This window comes from Rissa tridactyla, chromosome 5 (assembly GCF_028500815.1).
Source record: "Rissa tridactyla isolate bRisTri1 chromosome 5, bRisTri1.patW.cur.20221130, whole genome shotgun sequence".
NCBI lineage: Eukaryota > Metazoa > Chordata > Aves > Charadriiformes > Laridae > Rissa > Rissa tridactyla.
The window spans coordinates 11326050-11341654 of record NC_071470.1 but is presented as its reverse complement, the minus strand read 5'-3'; the positions used below and the strand labels follow the sequence as shown (position 1 = coordinate 11341654).

Below are 15605 nucleotides of genomic sequence, written 5' to 3'. Positions count from 1 at the left end.
TAAAAAGGAGAACCAGCAGCAATGTATTTCTTATAAGAGTTCTTTGGCAAGAAAGGAGTAAAGAAGTAGTTTAAAAAAATTCCAAGGATATAGCCTTTTAGCAACACTCTCTGACTGCTGTAGAGACTGTGATAGGTGTGAACTCTAAAGGGTCTCCTGCAGCCAACTGTGTTAGTTCAGTTATGCTGAAGAGAAACTGATGCTGGCCTGGCACTTCATAATTCTGCCTAACAGAGTGCTGACTGCATTCTGTATTTCCAAAGGAAATGTTTAATATAGGAGACAGACCCACAGGACGGAATTGCGCTGAAGAAAAAGCATTAGAACAAAGCATATATCTGTTCTATAATGCCAAAAAGGCTAACAATTAATTAGCACTCATAGCAGAACACCATCCATAGATAAAGTGGTATGTTACAGACAGCAATTTGTACTTACTGGCAAATGTTCAAGTAAGGGAGTTATACTTTCAGACACATATATTATATTTCCATCTGTCATAATTGCTAAAAAAAAACCATCAAGAGCCTGAAATTAAACATAATGGGCAGTTAAACAAAAAGAAACAGAGCATATTAAAAACGTTAAGCTATATTCAACATGGAAAATAATTTAGACCAGTTTTAGTTTCATTTATTATAAAAATGAGAATAACTTTCACTACTAAAACTTCTTAGTCTTGCTTTTACACTACAAGCATTATGATTCCCATACTGTTCTGTTCCTAAATAACCGGTGGTTTCAGAAGCAAGACTTCAGTCCATATACAGCTATACTGTTTCCCCCATCTCCCACTCTGCCTGCCTGTTACTTTTAATTCCATCATAATTTTAAACATCAGAAAACTCAGAAAAATGAGCTAGAGACAAAAGCAAGAAGAGGTGGAAAAACTAAGAGAAGAACAAGTGAAAAAGGTGGTAAAATCAATGAATTTTAGTATTTAAAATCTTAATATTCCCAATCTCAGCAAAATAAAATTACAGCAAGATTTTACTGAGACTTGAAAACTGTGAGATACAGTTCTGACTGCCTTATCTTCTACTTAACTCAAACTTATTTCCACGGAACATAACGCACGTATCTTTTAGTTGAACACTACAAAACACAAAGGCATGACAGGACTGTATTTCTAAATAGGAAATTTTAAAGCTCACATCTTTTTAACTATGGAATGAAAACACAAAGGGCTTGTTCATTTACTGTAATATTTTTCATTTAGCTATTATTAGAAATTGTTTCACTAGCAAGATACAAAAAACTTCTCATTTCCAAGGAAATGATAGCTCATTCTGAAAGTTTATTTCTAGTAGTAATCCAACTATTCATGTAATCTTCTTTAGCAAAGTAATGCTCACACACCATTTTTGGAAAGCGTAACAAGCAAAGAAATTAAACACTTTATTTCTCACAAGTTACATGGATGTGTTGAGCCTTTTTTATAATTAAGATTTTAAGTTACGCATAACAATTCTTTATTTGACTAGTACCTTCCTTATGTTGATAATTTAAAATACCCACTTTAATTTGACGGTAAAGATGTTCATTTGTGGACTTGCTTTGTTACAATGTTTTATGTAATTGAAATTCAATTAAAATAAAAACTGTTTTGCATTGCACTGCACACACAGGAATTTTGACTGTTTATCTTCATGAAAACATATAGATACAATAAAATACAAAAAGTTATGTCATCAAACTGAAAAAATTCATCGTGGAATGCCTCCCTTCTGAGGAAATACTGTACTCCCAGAAAAACAGAAATAACATACCTCTAACATTAACTGTGTGAACTCTTCATTACTAAGGAATGTCGGTTTCCAGTCCTGTCGAATTTCACTGGCATCTGATTGTGCAGTAATTTCTACAATGAAACATATATACAATATGAGGATCCATAGTTCCAAAAGCCATTCTTTTCCCACTAAGTCATATATACACAGCAGGACGTAGCAGAAGGTTCTCCCCTGTTGTTTATTCATTACATATGCATGTTGCTCCTTAAAAAGCAAGTAAGTACCTTCTCCCTATGTCATAATGAGATTTGTTTTCTCTTTCCTTCTACCAGTTTGTGCTACCATCCTGCCAGACTTCATGGTAAAGCTGAAGTTAATGACAGTAAGTAATGGATTTTGACAATAGAAAAATATTCTTTCCTCTGAGACTATAATAAAACATTTTATTGAGTGTTGTTTTTCAAGGATTTGGAAAGCCAAAATTCCTGATCAATTTAGGTTATTAAAACATATAATCCTCAAGTATCTTGGACAATCCTGGTCATTTTAACCTTTGCACTAAAAGTTGTCATTGTCCTTTTTCTCTTCTTCCCACCCTTTTCTGTAAAGAAATATGGTTACATTAAGAAAAGAATAGGTTTGCACCAAAGACTGTTAAGAGCTGTATGACATATTCCGCTGCAGAATTACGGTCTGGTTCGTACACAGAGACAAATTTTGAAGAGACAATCCTGTAGGACTTTCGAGAAATATATAGATTAACTTCCCATACATAGGTGAGAGAAACAATGGGTGTGAAGCAAAACTAGACCCCAGGTTCTGAAAGCTGACGCTCCCTTATCAACTGATAACTGAAACAAGAAGCGAGACCACGTAGTACTTCGGTATTGATGAGCAACAAGGCCATTACAGACGTAACGGTTGTATGAGCAACCCTGAACAAGTCATTGTGAATGAAGAATTTACACAAACCCAAAGAACCAAACCATGTGGAGGTATTTAAAAGACCTGTAGACGTGGTGCTTAAGGACATGGTTTAGTGGTGGTTTTGGCAGGGTGAGGTTGATGGTTGGACTCGCTGATCTTAAAGGTCCCTTCCAACCTAGGCGATTCTGTGATTCTACATCTTTAAGGCCTTTTGATTTCTAAAGCACAAGTCTGTACAAAGGCCGTAAGCTGGTTTGTTAGTTCAGATGGCTCAAAGAGAAGAGAAAACCTGGAACTGAGTTAAATATGCAAAGGGCTGGAACAGTTCAGGGCTTTTTTTCCCAGACTGAAGGGGGAAAACTTTACCAAAGAGCTTTAGACTTAGCTAAAAGAACAGTAAACAGCAGCAATGTCATGCACGAAACTGGCAAGAAGCAGAGCGCTGCACAGAGAGGGGGAAAAAATACCAACAAATAAGACAAACCAGAATTTCCAATGATCAAATCTCACAAAAGACATAAATTGATCAGGCTTTCACTACCTGTTTTGAAATGGTATCTTTTTGAAAAGTCAGTCTGGCTTCTACAGTAGAAAGGATTTATACTAAAGAAAAACTAAAATTTATGCCTTTAATGAACCATTCTGAATTATCTTACCACGAGTATGGGAGTTCTTTTACATTTTCCGTAATTTGAACAAGTATGATATTGGAAAACCGAGCCAAAGTAACAGGAAAAAAACTTGTTTGACTTGGTAACTTTAGAGAAATGCTTAAAAATTATGGCAGAGAGTTGCATTCAAAGATAAATGACTCTGAGGTCATGTTCCTGAGCTAGATACCAGACAAAGAAGCAGAACTAAGCTTGCACTCATCCAGCCCTCAGTTCCTGGATCTGAAGCAACTCTGCATCAGCACTGAGCATCCTCAAAAGAAATTGCCAGCTGGGGTGCCCAGTGACAGGACAAGAGGTAACGAACACAAACTTGAACATAGCAAGTTCCACCTAATCATGAGGAAAAACTTCTTTACTCTGAGGGTGGCAGAGCCCTGACACAGGCTGCCCAGAGAGGTGGTGGAGTCTCCGTCTCTGGAGACATTCCAAACCCACCTGGACGCGTTCCTGTGCAACCTGCTCTGGGCGACCCTGCTCTGGCAGGGGGTTGGACTAGATGATCTCCAGAGGTCCCTTCCAACCCCTGCCATTCTGTGATTCTGTGTAGCATTTATCTGCGGGCTGTATGAGTATCAGTCTACTAGTTGTAATTATAAGCAGCAAAATTCTTCAGTATTTCATTATTTTCAAAAATTTCTTGTTTACAAATTCAAAGGAAGATGATAGGCAGTACTAGCCAAGGAGAAGCTCTCAGTAATATAATTTCAGTGTGCTTAGTCTGCTGTTTTTCCCCAATGAGAAACAGAATCCATGCTGGCCAATAACCAGCTCAGAGAGTTCCTCTGGAGCTGCCGCCAGAGTACCAAGCCTGGCCAATGTGGAAATGGTCCAGAAAGAACCAGAAGCAAGGCAGTTAATCAAAACCTGGTGGCTGAACACAGTAGGATTTTCAACAATAAAGCGGCTAATCAGCGCTGAACAATTCATTTATTGCTAGGGTCACTCTCTGCTTTATTGCAACAAACAGATCCAAGCACCTTCAGGAGGCAAAGAACGCTTCTGACCTTTGCCAACATTTTGTCCAGAACATTTTAATGTAAACCAGTGCAGAGCAATGCTACGAAGCACTGGCAGCCGGAGCTTTAGAGACCTTAATATGATACGTGCAGTCACCCAAAGCTGCATTCTGTCCCACCAGGTGAAGGACAAAAGCGTCATGCCCTAAAAGGCACCCATCTCCAGGGCTGCCTTCTTCCCCTTTATCCTAAAAAAATAAAAAAAAAAAATTAAAAATAATCTCAGGAAGCACTTAGAAGACAAAATTATGACTGGTGCTGCTGGTCGACTGACATGTGTTCCGTCTACGCTCTATTTAATGACAGGAATCATCAATACAAAATAAAGTGATTTTGAAACAGAATCAATTTTCACAAAGGCCTTAGACTCTACAGAACTGAATTTTACAGAAAAGGAGCCTTCATACTGTTTTTGTTATGAGAGGAGCATGCCTCAGAGAATTAAAGCAGCATAATCAATATTTAACTGGCAAAAAAACCCCAAACCTATGAATTCTTGCACAAATTACTCTCCCTCCCTTTCCATTTTAATTGTTATGTTTACCTTTTAACAGCAGTACTGAGTACACACCTGGTGCTACTTGAACCATAACACTAATGGAAGAGATGCGCTAGGGCATGGAAAAATATGTATCATACCTTAACATACCTTAAATTGACACACATACTGTTGATAAATACATACCTATCCTTCCACTTAGCAGCTTTACTTATTTTATTCTATAACCTAATAGCTGGTTTTTTTGTGCCTACTGCTTTCTAGTTAGTATGCATGGTCAGAAATTACGCAGGGAAATAGGTTAACTACCGAAGCAGCTCATTTTCTTGAATTTTTAATCTTGTTTTTGGCAGTGTGAACCACAAGGTGCCATATTAAGAACAAGTGTAGGAGCAGGAACAGGGTTTTTTTATATACAGAAATATCTAACAGCCATAAATAAGTGTACACTTGGTAGAAGAATTTTCTCGTGACAGAAATAAGAACCTGTAATGAACTTCAGTACAACATATCTGGGTATATCCCACCATCAGCTGACGCAAACAACCAGAGAAATAAAACAAATCAAGGATGTTCAAAGACACTCATCATTTTGACATTTCACATAATGGTTTACAAAACACCAAACACAGACTCATTGGCTAATACATCAGTGGATATGTCTTGAAAATTAGAAAGTCCAGCTAAAAGTATTTATAGATTTTCTGTTTGCCTTTTTTTTCCCCAACTAAAACGAAAAAAGAAAATGCCCGTGCTCCTGGTCTGTATGCCCACTGCATGCCACCCCCTCTCTTCAAACAACCTACCCCGATACTGCTTGCTGGAGACTGCAAGGCCCTTTGTGAAAGCAGCCAGTTGTGTAGATACACAACATGAAGAGAGGGAGCATGAAGTTCCCTCAGACTAGGTTTTTCAGTGATTTATCTTGCTGTCTGTGGGACTTGGAAAGACAAACCAACTGTTCAGACCAGTCTTATCTAAATATCAAAATAAGTACTTTCACTGAAATGGATCAGCAGAGTTTTCCTGTGAAGCACAACTTTGACAACTTGGGTCTTATGAAGCCACTATATTCCAAAGGTCTCCATCTGTCCACAACAAAAAACTTGGGAAGGTTATTTCAAAAATAAATGCTTCTCTTTATGAAACAGATTTCTTTGACAACTATGGGACAAAAAAGTATTAGTACTGGCTGTTGCAAAATATTAGCGAAAACATAGTTATATCTCTGCAACCTAAATTAGGATCTTAGGAATATCTTTCTTTCGGGACATTTTTTGACAATTAACTTAAAGGAGCTGCAAAATTGTCAATGTTTTATGTACTAAGTGAATATCATTAAAATAACTAAGAATTTACAAATTTTTTTTATTATTACAAAGAATTACCTTTGTGCTTCCGTAAAAAGTCAATGCTCTTCTGCAGTACAGTGGATTTATCCATCTTCCGAGCATTACCTGGAAGCATGGAACCCAGCTCTTTGATAAGGACATTAAACTGATCTCGACGTTTCTTTTCAGACTTGTTTCTAGACACTCTGAAAAACAAAACAGGAAATGTTTTATAACAAATATGACACTTTTTTACAATAAGCTGCATAACAACAGCAAAAGAAATGCCGTCGAATAATACGGTTGTTTATTAAAGATTCCCATTTTTATTGTTTAGAAATCGCCCCAAGTGTACAAGTATAGGATATTTCTTAGTTTTAAATAACTTTAATACTTACCTTTTTGCTTTATCTTTGTCATCTTCTTCCACCAGCCCATCAAAAATGCTTCCATCATTTCTGAAAGAAACAAATATTAGAGTGTAAAATTTCTCTCTTGTACAGTCCGACCACAACAAAGGAGAAAACGATTATTCATTATCTCCATTACATCAAGAAACCAAAGCACTGTTTTACTGTAATGTCTTGCAAAGACCATCATCAATTACCTGAAGCTACGTCTGCTATAAATTTTTCCTGCAAGACACTTAACTAAAGAGAAAGCAAAAAACCCTTACATTTCTGACACAACTCAAAGGACTGTCAGACTATTTCTATATTCAAACACTTAATTGAACACTATGTAATTTTATTTTTCTAGCTTCTTGATTATTTGGATTACCGTACCCTTTTGAAAACATAAGAGAGGACAAATATAATTTATTTTTACTTATTGGCAACTTCTATTGTAATTACTGGAAATATTAATAGTAAGAAAGCACATTTTTCCTAAATACTGAAGTATCATTACTGGCATATGCTGAGGAATATGCTATACTTCATCCATGTATGTAATTTTATAAATATACAATCGCTATCAACAGTAAACAGTAACAATAATTATTCATTATGTTTGTTTCTTAACAAGTATCACATAAATTTTCCTCAATTCACAACTGTCCATTGAGGCTAAAGAGGTGTTAAAATATCAACATAAAAACATGTTTTCCTTTGAGGATGCCTCAATATGCTTCATACAACACTTCTGTTTAATTTTCTTTTGTTTTAAAAGTCAAGTCAAAACTGTTCTTCTGTTTTCCAGAAGTGCTGTATAATGGATTTTCACATTTTATTTCTCTAACTTCTTGTGTTTGCTTTCAGTCTATTTAGGGGTGTCCACACCGACTCTGTGTCCACCCTTGATTTTTTTATCTTAATGCTTCCTTCCCTTAACGCAAGTGAACGTCATCAAGCAATCGTACGTTATGATAAGCAGTGATGTTAGGAAGTAATTATTTTGTACATTTACTACATAAATATAAAGCAATTAAAAGGAATTTGTATATTCAAAAGGCTGAAGTTTCAATGAAATGCCACAAAACCTCACTAAAAGAACTGAGAAACTCAGGCAAGTTTTACCCTTTCCGTTTATTGTTATTTATTTAGAGCAGGTTTAACTTTCTGTAAATTTGATGCAAGTTTCATTTCCTGAGGTCTCAAAAATGGCAACACACAGAATATCAAGGACAGATGTTCACCTAAGCTGCTAAGAAAGTCCAGCTCAAGGAATCAAGCAGAAACCATGTCTCAGCTATTACTTTTCCCTTGAAATAGGTTAGCAGGTCACTTTACTATCATCTGCAGCATCACTAGTTGTTTAAATGTTTTTGTTTTCCTTAATTAAATACTGAAGTACTCAAAAAAAATTGAAGTAAACATCAAAAATCAACTCAAATTGCACAGATGCTGTTCCGTGTCTGAAAACAAGCAATACATTTTAAGACTCATTTCAAACAATAAAAATCATTATTTCCAATGACCACAAAGCAACCCATCTAACAACTACTAAAATAAGTTTGTAAAAAAAAAAAAAAAAAGACAAAAACTCACTCCTCTTATTTATTGCATAAATTAATATTCTCTATATATTAACACTGAAGAAAGATTATTAAAGAAAGCATTGAACAGTAATTCTCCCAAAACTCTTACTGTCTATTAACATACCTGTCTGCAATGGAGCTCATTTTATGGGTGCTTATGGTAAAAAACATAACATATCACACTTTAGTCTTGTGGTAGACATTTGTACGTTTGCCTGTAAGAGAAGAAAAACCATCAAAACGTGACTCTGGAGGAACAAGCATGTTCCTCATTAGAGCCTAGTGAAGTTTTTGTTTGCTCTACAAGCTGCTCTAAATCTTCCCCTCTCTTCCAACCTTCTGCTCTGCCCTCCTACGTTCTCTAATGCAGTCTCCATTATCACCACAACCCGGACTTTAATATCTCATTTTACATGCCAGAGAGTTCAGGAGAACATTGTTTTATTAGATTTCATGATAAATAAGTCTGGACTAAACCAATACAAACCTTTTTTCTGTCTATGATTCAGATACAGCTTTTCTTTTCTATTTTAACTTTTACTTAAAAGACTCTCCAAATGTTGAAGATTGAACAGACATAAAGTACACTCCTCAGTAGTAATACATTCTATTTAGAAACTGTACAAACAAAAAGGATTTGGGATACAGTATTTTACAGCTATTATTTATTTCTTACTATATTTTTTTCTCAAGCACATTGTTATAACAGACCTGTGAAATGATGACAATAAGGTATCTATTAGAATGTGTCCTCCATACTGTGAGAAAGTTAGAGTTAATCTGGCCATTTCTTAAAGCAGTCACTTATTCTTTACAATGGTTCAGTAGGAAGTTTTTCATTTTTCATGTGTCCACATGATTTTGAATAAAGAATGTAAATGAAATATTAACAGAGAGAGAAGAAATATAAAATTAAAATAAGTATTTAATTCAACAAGAACCAACTCTTAGGTACCCCAGAATTACATGAACATATGGAAAGGCTGTAATGTTTGTGAAAACATGAACCAATGCAATTAAACCTTTCTCCTTGATATAGAAAAGTCAGATGTCAGAGGCTGCTCAAAGGGAGCCGCAGGACTGTCACACTGTCAGTCATTAAGGAAGAACTGCATGATGAAAGGAATTTTATATGAGCTGAACTTGCACGTCTTTGGGAATTTTTACTATGTTATAAGCTTAGTAGTAAAAATGCATTGCATTTATTTCAAAGGAGCTAGGTTTAGTCACTGTAGTGACTCATGGTTTGTGAGAAGGAAGGATTTGTTTGTTTCTGATAGTGCCAAATTCAGTGGAACCAGCAGTGGTAATACCACAAGAGAAATGGCAGCTGCAACTTCATGATCCGGACAGTCTGCAAAATGTTCCAGGAAAATTGTATCCCAGTTTTTAAATATGTGGGGAAACTGAGGAAAAAAGCTTATGTCTCCACCGAATTCTCTCAGGATCTACAACAGCCGCACACTATGCAGGTTTGCTTCACAAGATGGGGTTTTTTCTCCCCACAAAGTTTCGTAACTTGAGGCAGCGGGGACGGAGCTGGGAGAGCTGTGCTGCAGCACCACCTCCTTCAAGGAGGATCACAAGGTGTGCAGGCAGCTTCCTCAAGTTCCCCACGAGCCCCCGTAGCCACTTCTTCAATTAATGAGGCCCAACTTTATCCTGCCTTTATTCTCCAAAACCTAGTGCCCTGAAGAGACACGGGAAGCAAACCATTCCTTCGCTCCAGTTCTTTAAAATAACAGTTGTACTGGCCATACCGACAAATTAAAATTCCCAAATTAGTTGGCCAGCTTTTATAAAGAAACAGAGTTACGCTATTTGAAAACCAGCCAGAAATGGCAGGAGGAAAGTAAACTGAGAAGAAGCGTTTGGTCAAATTTTTGTCAAAAGCAAGCAATAGACAGGTCGCTCTCTATGTTTGCTATGTTTATTGTTTACACAGTTTACAGACTATGTTTACTGTTAACAGCTGTAAAAACAAACTACCACCACTGGCATGGAATTAGGTTTTAAATCAAGACACCCATTAGAAACCTGTTTTTGTTTAGCTTACACAGTACGTGCTAATACAGGGATATACTGATTACATTTTTAGCCCTTTTTAAATGTTTAATTTAATTTAGTACCTAACATTATAGGGATCAAGAGTAATATGAAATTCTGTAGAAAAAAAAAATACATTGTTCCGTTAATCTGCAAAAGAAAAATACATGTTCAGATAAATACAAAAACCTTTCACCGGTGACACAACTGACATCTTCACGATGCAGAATCAGAATTTAAGAATGGGTATTTTCACTTTAACAAAGCACATGATTTCTAGATTTCAGCAAAATCAATCACTTGTTACAGTATACAGGTCCTACGTCAGAACTAGCAACTTAGATTTGGTATCCAAGACAAATAGTTAAAAGAACTTAAAGACTACAGGAAACGCACCTGTAGTGCATTTGTTTCTCTTCAATGTCTGACCCTTCTGTCTTTGCATCCAAATTTGCAATACATTAAGCATTTTCAGCACTTACACATGCCAACGGGCAAGACTGCAGAGATAATGCCAATGAAACCACTCAAGTTTAAAGCAAACACTACAAGAAATCAAGGACTATGTCTATTTCTGAGAATCAAATTCCCTCATGTTCTGGAGAACAAAAAGACACTACTTAACACTGCTACTCAGCCCTTCAGCGTTGAAGACTGAAAGCCACAGGAACCTTATTAATTATTATTAAGACTACAATTTTACCTTTTACACTTTGGGACTTGTTAAAGTGTGATGTTTAGTGATGAAACCTGGTTCCTTTGAAGAACAACGTGGAGTTAGATGTATCCTCTTCTGCAGAAAAGCATTAAATTCTGAACTGTAAAAATATAAAAAAAGAGAATTTTGTAATCAAGTTTTACAACAATCACTTATTTTTTTTAATAAAAGAGAAGTAATCATTCCAAGAGTAATTTATAAATGTAATATTCTGCTTACTAAAAATACCCCAAGTATTTCACTATCTGAATTCACCTTGCTTTAAAGCTCCTCTTCATAAAATGGATATTCTGAAACAATTTCATTCTGCTTTAAGCTATCACTTTATGCCAATTGTTAATCTTGATGTCATTTTTACCATTGAGTTCGGTATCTCCCACGCCATCTACATCTTCACTTCCACTTGCTACCTTCAAAGTATATCGTTATGCCATTATTTCAACACCTTTTCTATTGAAACTCTTACTTGGGCCTCCACTGGCTTTTTCAGTTACGTCTTTTCCTCTCACAGTCTCCAAAATCGCCACTTTCAGGACTCCAGAATGCGTAAAATGCTGCTACTGGCAAGTACCAAAGTTGACCAGCTACATTATTGCTGCTCCCTCAGACACAGTCATTAACCCCTTCTTTCAAAACCCACTTCAAAAACACTTTCAAGAATGTATTCCAAACCTACCTCACAAATGCACTTTTTCCATAAAAAAACCTCAGCAGTAGTATAAGTGATCACCAGCTTCCAGTCTCTTTATACCATTACTTTTCGTTTATACAGTTTGTTCCCTTGAACCATGCCATTTTCTACATTTTTTAAGCTACACGAAATCGTTTTTTCTCCCTTCTTTATCCCGTTTCTCTCTGCCTTGCTTACTGTTCTTAAAATAAAACGTATTCACTATACAATGTACATGTAGTACTTCCAGAAAATTTAATTTAAAGCCTATTAAACTCTAAAAAGGAGGCTGGGATCTAAAAACTAAGCTTATGCTACTCCTAAATTCATTAATGGATTTTATGGAAAACACCAGAATTTTCTCTTATTTGACTAGAGAAGTTTTGTTTCTCCTTCCCCTGCACCTAGCAGAGGCTCTTAAGCGGTTAAAATAGAGATGCAAATATTAACATAGGCAGTTAAAGCCCAGCAGAACAATCTGCCAACAGGAGAAAAACAATTACGGCATGATTCAATGAAGCCACTCGCTCTTTTCTGGCCAAATAACCTGCTGGCCCATTGACCTACTTTTTTAGGTGCTTACAGCCTCCTCTCCTATTCTGTTTTGTTCCGTTTGACAAGTGCAAACATTAATAGTGACAGAGAGTCCCATGGAAGTCTAGGTTACAGAGACTGCAACATGAAACCCGTGTTTTTAAACTGCTTGGAGTCCAACAACTCTGCCAACTCTCACCCAGCTCCTAACAGAGTTCCGAGGAGGAAAATTTTAGACCTCATCTCTGCAGTAGTGCATTTAAAAAGAATAATAAATCACAACTAAACACTTAAGACAAACACCACAGGACTTAAGCACAGAACCGTACTTGATAATGTCTAAAAGAGAAGGAAAAATTAAAAAAAAAGGGAAGTTTTTAAGGATATTTCAAAAAGGGATTTTAAGACGAGGAGGAAAGGAATATGTTTATGTCATAAATGAAAATAAGCAAGCTTAAACCAGACCAAAAGAAAAGCTCATCGCAGTGGAAAAGCTTCTGTAACCAAAACCACGCAGATCTCTAACTCAGTAGAAATGGCATGCCTGTGAAAGCCAGCAGAAAGGTTAAGACGCCCACACGCCAGCGTGGTCAGCCTCAAATGTCCAAAGGTCATGGGTCCATCTCCACAATTCATGAATTTTTTTTAAATACAATGAATTATGTGTATTTGTCTCCAGATACTATGTCTTTTGTACATGTTCAGTGCATGTTTTTAAACTTTTCTGCAACCCGGAAGGCTAGAAACTTACTATTTTTAAGAAAGTTGAGGTCCTCAATCAAAAACCTTAGCTGCTACCATGGATATACAAACTATTAATACACAACATTGCTCAATCTTTAGCAAAATCACAAAAACTAGCAAGACTGCAACTTCTGCGCTATGCTGACTTACCGCTCACGGAGAGGCAAGGAGTCACTGGGTGCCAAGTTATTGCTTGGCCAAAGAAACAAGGTTCTGAGAAAGTCATGGGGTAAAAAGCCACAATCCAAGCGAAGGTAATAGTGAAAAGTTCACACCATCTGATAAACACATTCCATGTTTTAGACTGAAACAACTTCAGTAACTTCAATTTTATCGTTAATACTGGCATGCACGTTGGCGATATTAAATCTTAGAAACAAATTCAAAGATTGAACAAAATGTGAAATTACGCTACAGTCTTGCTCATGACAGATGTTCTGTCGGGACTGGACTAAAAAATGGCTGGGACAATAGTCAATGTGTTGCTTGTACTTCATTTTGTATGTAGTCAGTGACTGAAATCCTTTCGCTTCCAGCACTTCACCGTAACGGTAACATCGCTAAATAGTTTTGAGGAAGAATCAGTATTGCCCTTACATTGTAAAAAAGACTCTTATATAAATATCTTGATTTTATAAGTAATGTTTTTGTGACTTTACAGATTACAGTCCTCAGACAGAATTAATGCGAGGTGACATATATTATTAAGACAAATACTTTCACCCAGGAAAGATCACAGGAAAAATATAGGAAACGATTCAGTTTTCCAACACTAGAGTTTCTGCAAACAGAAAGAGATTAACTTCTTTAATACAACCTGATCTCTGTGCCGTAATCCTATTTTGTCGAGGGAGCAAACTAGTTATTATAATCACTGAGGATTAGCTTGAGAGAAGATCTCGTTTAGAGAAGCAAAATCACAGCACGCTGGTCTGTGCTCGTGATGGCCCAGCAGAGCTCCACCACTGGTTCCATACCAGGGTCAGCCAGCCAAGGAGCAGAAAAAACACACTGTGAGCAAAAAGCAGAGCCAGAACCTGACTCCCAGTGTAAGCACAGCACCAAAAGCCCTATTCCTTATTACAGAATTGTAGGGTCTGGAAGGGACCGCTGGAGACCATCTCATCCAACCCCCCTGCCAGAGCAGGGTCACCCAGAGCAGTCTGACCAGGAACGCGTCCAGGCGGGTTTTGAACGTCTCCAGAGAAGGAGACGCCACAGCCTCTCTGGGCAGCCTGTGCCAGCGCTCTGCCACCCTCAAAGTAAAGTTTTATCTAATGTTGAGATGGAATTTCCTGTGTTCCAGTTTGTGTCCATTGCCCCTTGTCCTGTCACTGGGCACCACTAAGAAGAGCCTGACCCCATCTTCTTGACACCCATCATCATACAGATTCTGAGGATAATTATAAACCTTCTTGATACTCCTTGCCAGAAGCAAAGAAGCATTTGCTTCTGGTAACTTGGATTATGAACTTCTGTGGTTTTATTCTGGGACGTGCCACTGTAATGCACAAGCAGAGATACGTCCATTATCTCATGTCCAGAACAGCATGTCACCATCACTCAGGTTTTCCACTTAGCTCTTTGCTCCGTAGGTTTCCCGCTCCCCTCCCAGACCAACCATTTTTCTCTTTAGCTCTTTTACAGGGGAGGAAAAGGGGAAGAATTTGCTTTGGTTTAGTTCCTCTCTAGTAACCATAAACTTTTGGAGAGAGTGAGAGATCTTTAGACAGGTAAACCATAACCTGCTTTCTAATCAGATAGTTTGGCCTAACAGAACAAGCTGGCAGGTTTTGAGGTACTCGCTCCTTTGCTTGCAATGGTATATATACCAACCGAAAGCAAATTAGGGTAATGACTGATTGATCCCTTCTCACAGGCTATCAAAGGCTCTGTTAAAATACTATGTTTTTATGTGTCTCTCATTTCCTACCTCAAAATAAAAGAAAAAAAAAAAAGCAGAACAAACCAACAAACAAAAATATCAGAAGATAGGGCCAAAAGGAATTTCAAGAAATGTTGTCCAAACTTTGCAGCTGAAAAGGTTATTCCAGCAGCCAGGAATAGTCATACTGTGCAAACTTTTCTCTACCGTGTCAACAAACCAACAGTAATCTTGGTCTGGACTTGTGCAAAGAGCTGACCCATCCCAGAAATGTCATCTTCTGTAGATACAGGAAAACAGAGTAGGAGAGTGCTGTTTCTAGCACAGACATCCACACAGCTTGAGCCCAGATGGCCTTTTAATAGGAAAATTTGTGAGTGGACACCAGTGGAGAGAGGAATGATGAACAGGCGTGTTTCCTCTAACCATGAGCTAGAAAAAAAATGGAAATCGCAAACTGCATTCAGTCCCAAGTTACAGAGGAAAGCTCTCTCCTGACAGTGGGACAGACTAATATGGGATGAAGGCAGGAGAGAACTGCTTTTTTTCCTCAAATCCTCATCATCCATCTGTCTATGAGGATATTGCTTACAGGGACTTTTAGCCAGACTTGTGACAGCAGCTTGCTTAGGTCCATTACCTTTGCAGGGAGTAGACAAGCATAAAGGATAATCAAGAAGTAGTACAAACCTAACCAAATTTATAAGAAAAATTTGAAAGGCAGCGTTTAATGACCTGTCCATCGATTGTTATTCTACTTTATTCTCATTTAAAATATTTTCCTCAGTTCTTTGCATTCTCAGTTCCTTACTGGAGAACTCCTTCCTCCAATAACAAAACCGTAAGTGTG

At 37.2% G+C, this 15605-nt stretch overlaps 1 protein-coding gene across 11 annotated transcripts in view; it reads right to left on the bottom strand.

Moving 5' to 3' along the window:
* Positions 1-15605, bottom strand: part of CLOCK (clock circadian regulator) — a 65990-nt gene that overhangs the window by 25649 nt on the left and 24736 nt on the right. For 10 of the 11 annotated variants that reach the window (XM_054201993.1, XM_054201995.1, XM_054201997.1 and 7 more), the window contains 6 exons: positions 10908-11022; positions 8283-8373; positions 6579-6638; positions 6238-6386; positions 1770-1861; positions 439-528 (listed from right to left, as the gene is read on the bottom strand). In XM_054201993.1, coding sequence (XP_054057968.1) covers positions 439-528; positions 1770-1861; positions 6238-6386; positions 6579-6638; positions 8283-8329 — 438 coding nt within the window. In that variant the 5' untranslated portion in view covers positions 8330-8373; positions 10908-11022. Of the gene's footprint in view, positions 1-438; positions 529-1769; positions 1862-6237; positions 6387-6578; positions 6639-8282; positions 8374-10907; positions 11023-15605 lie in introns of those variants that run through there. The other variant, XM_054202003.1, reaches the window with a different exon arrangement.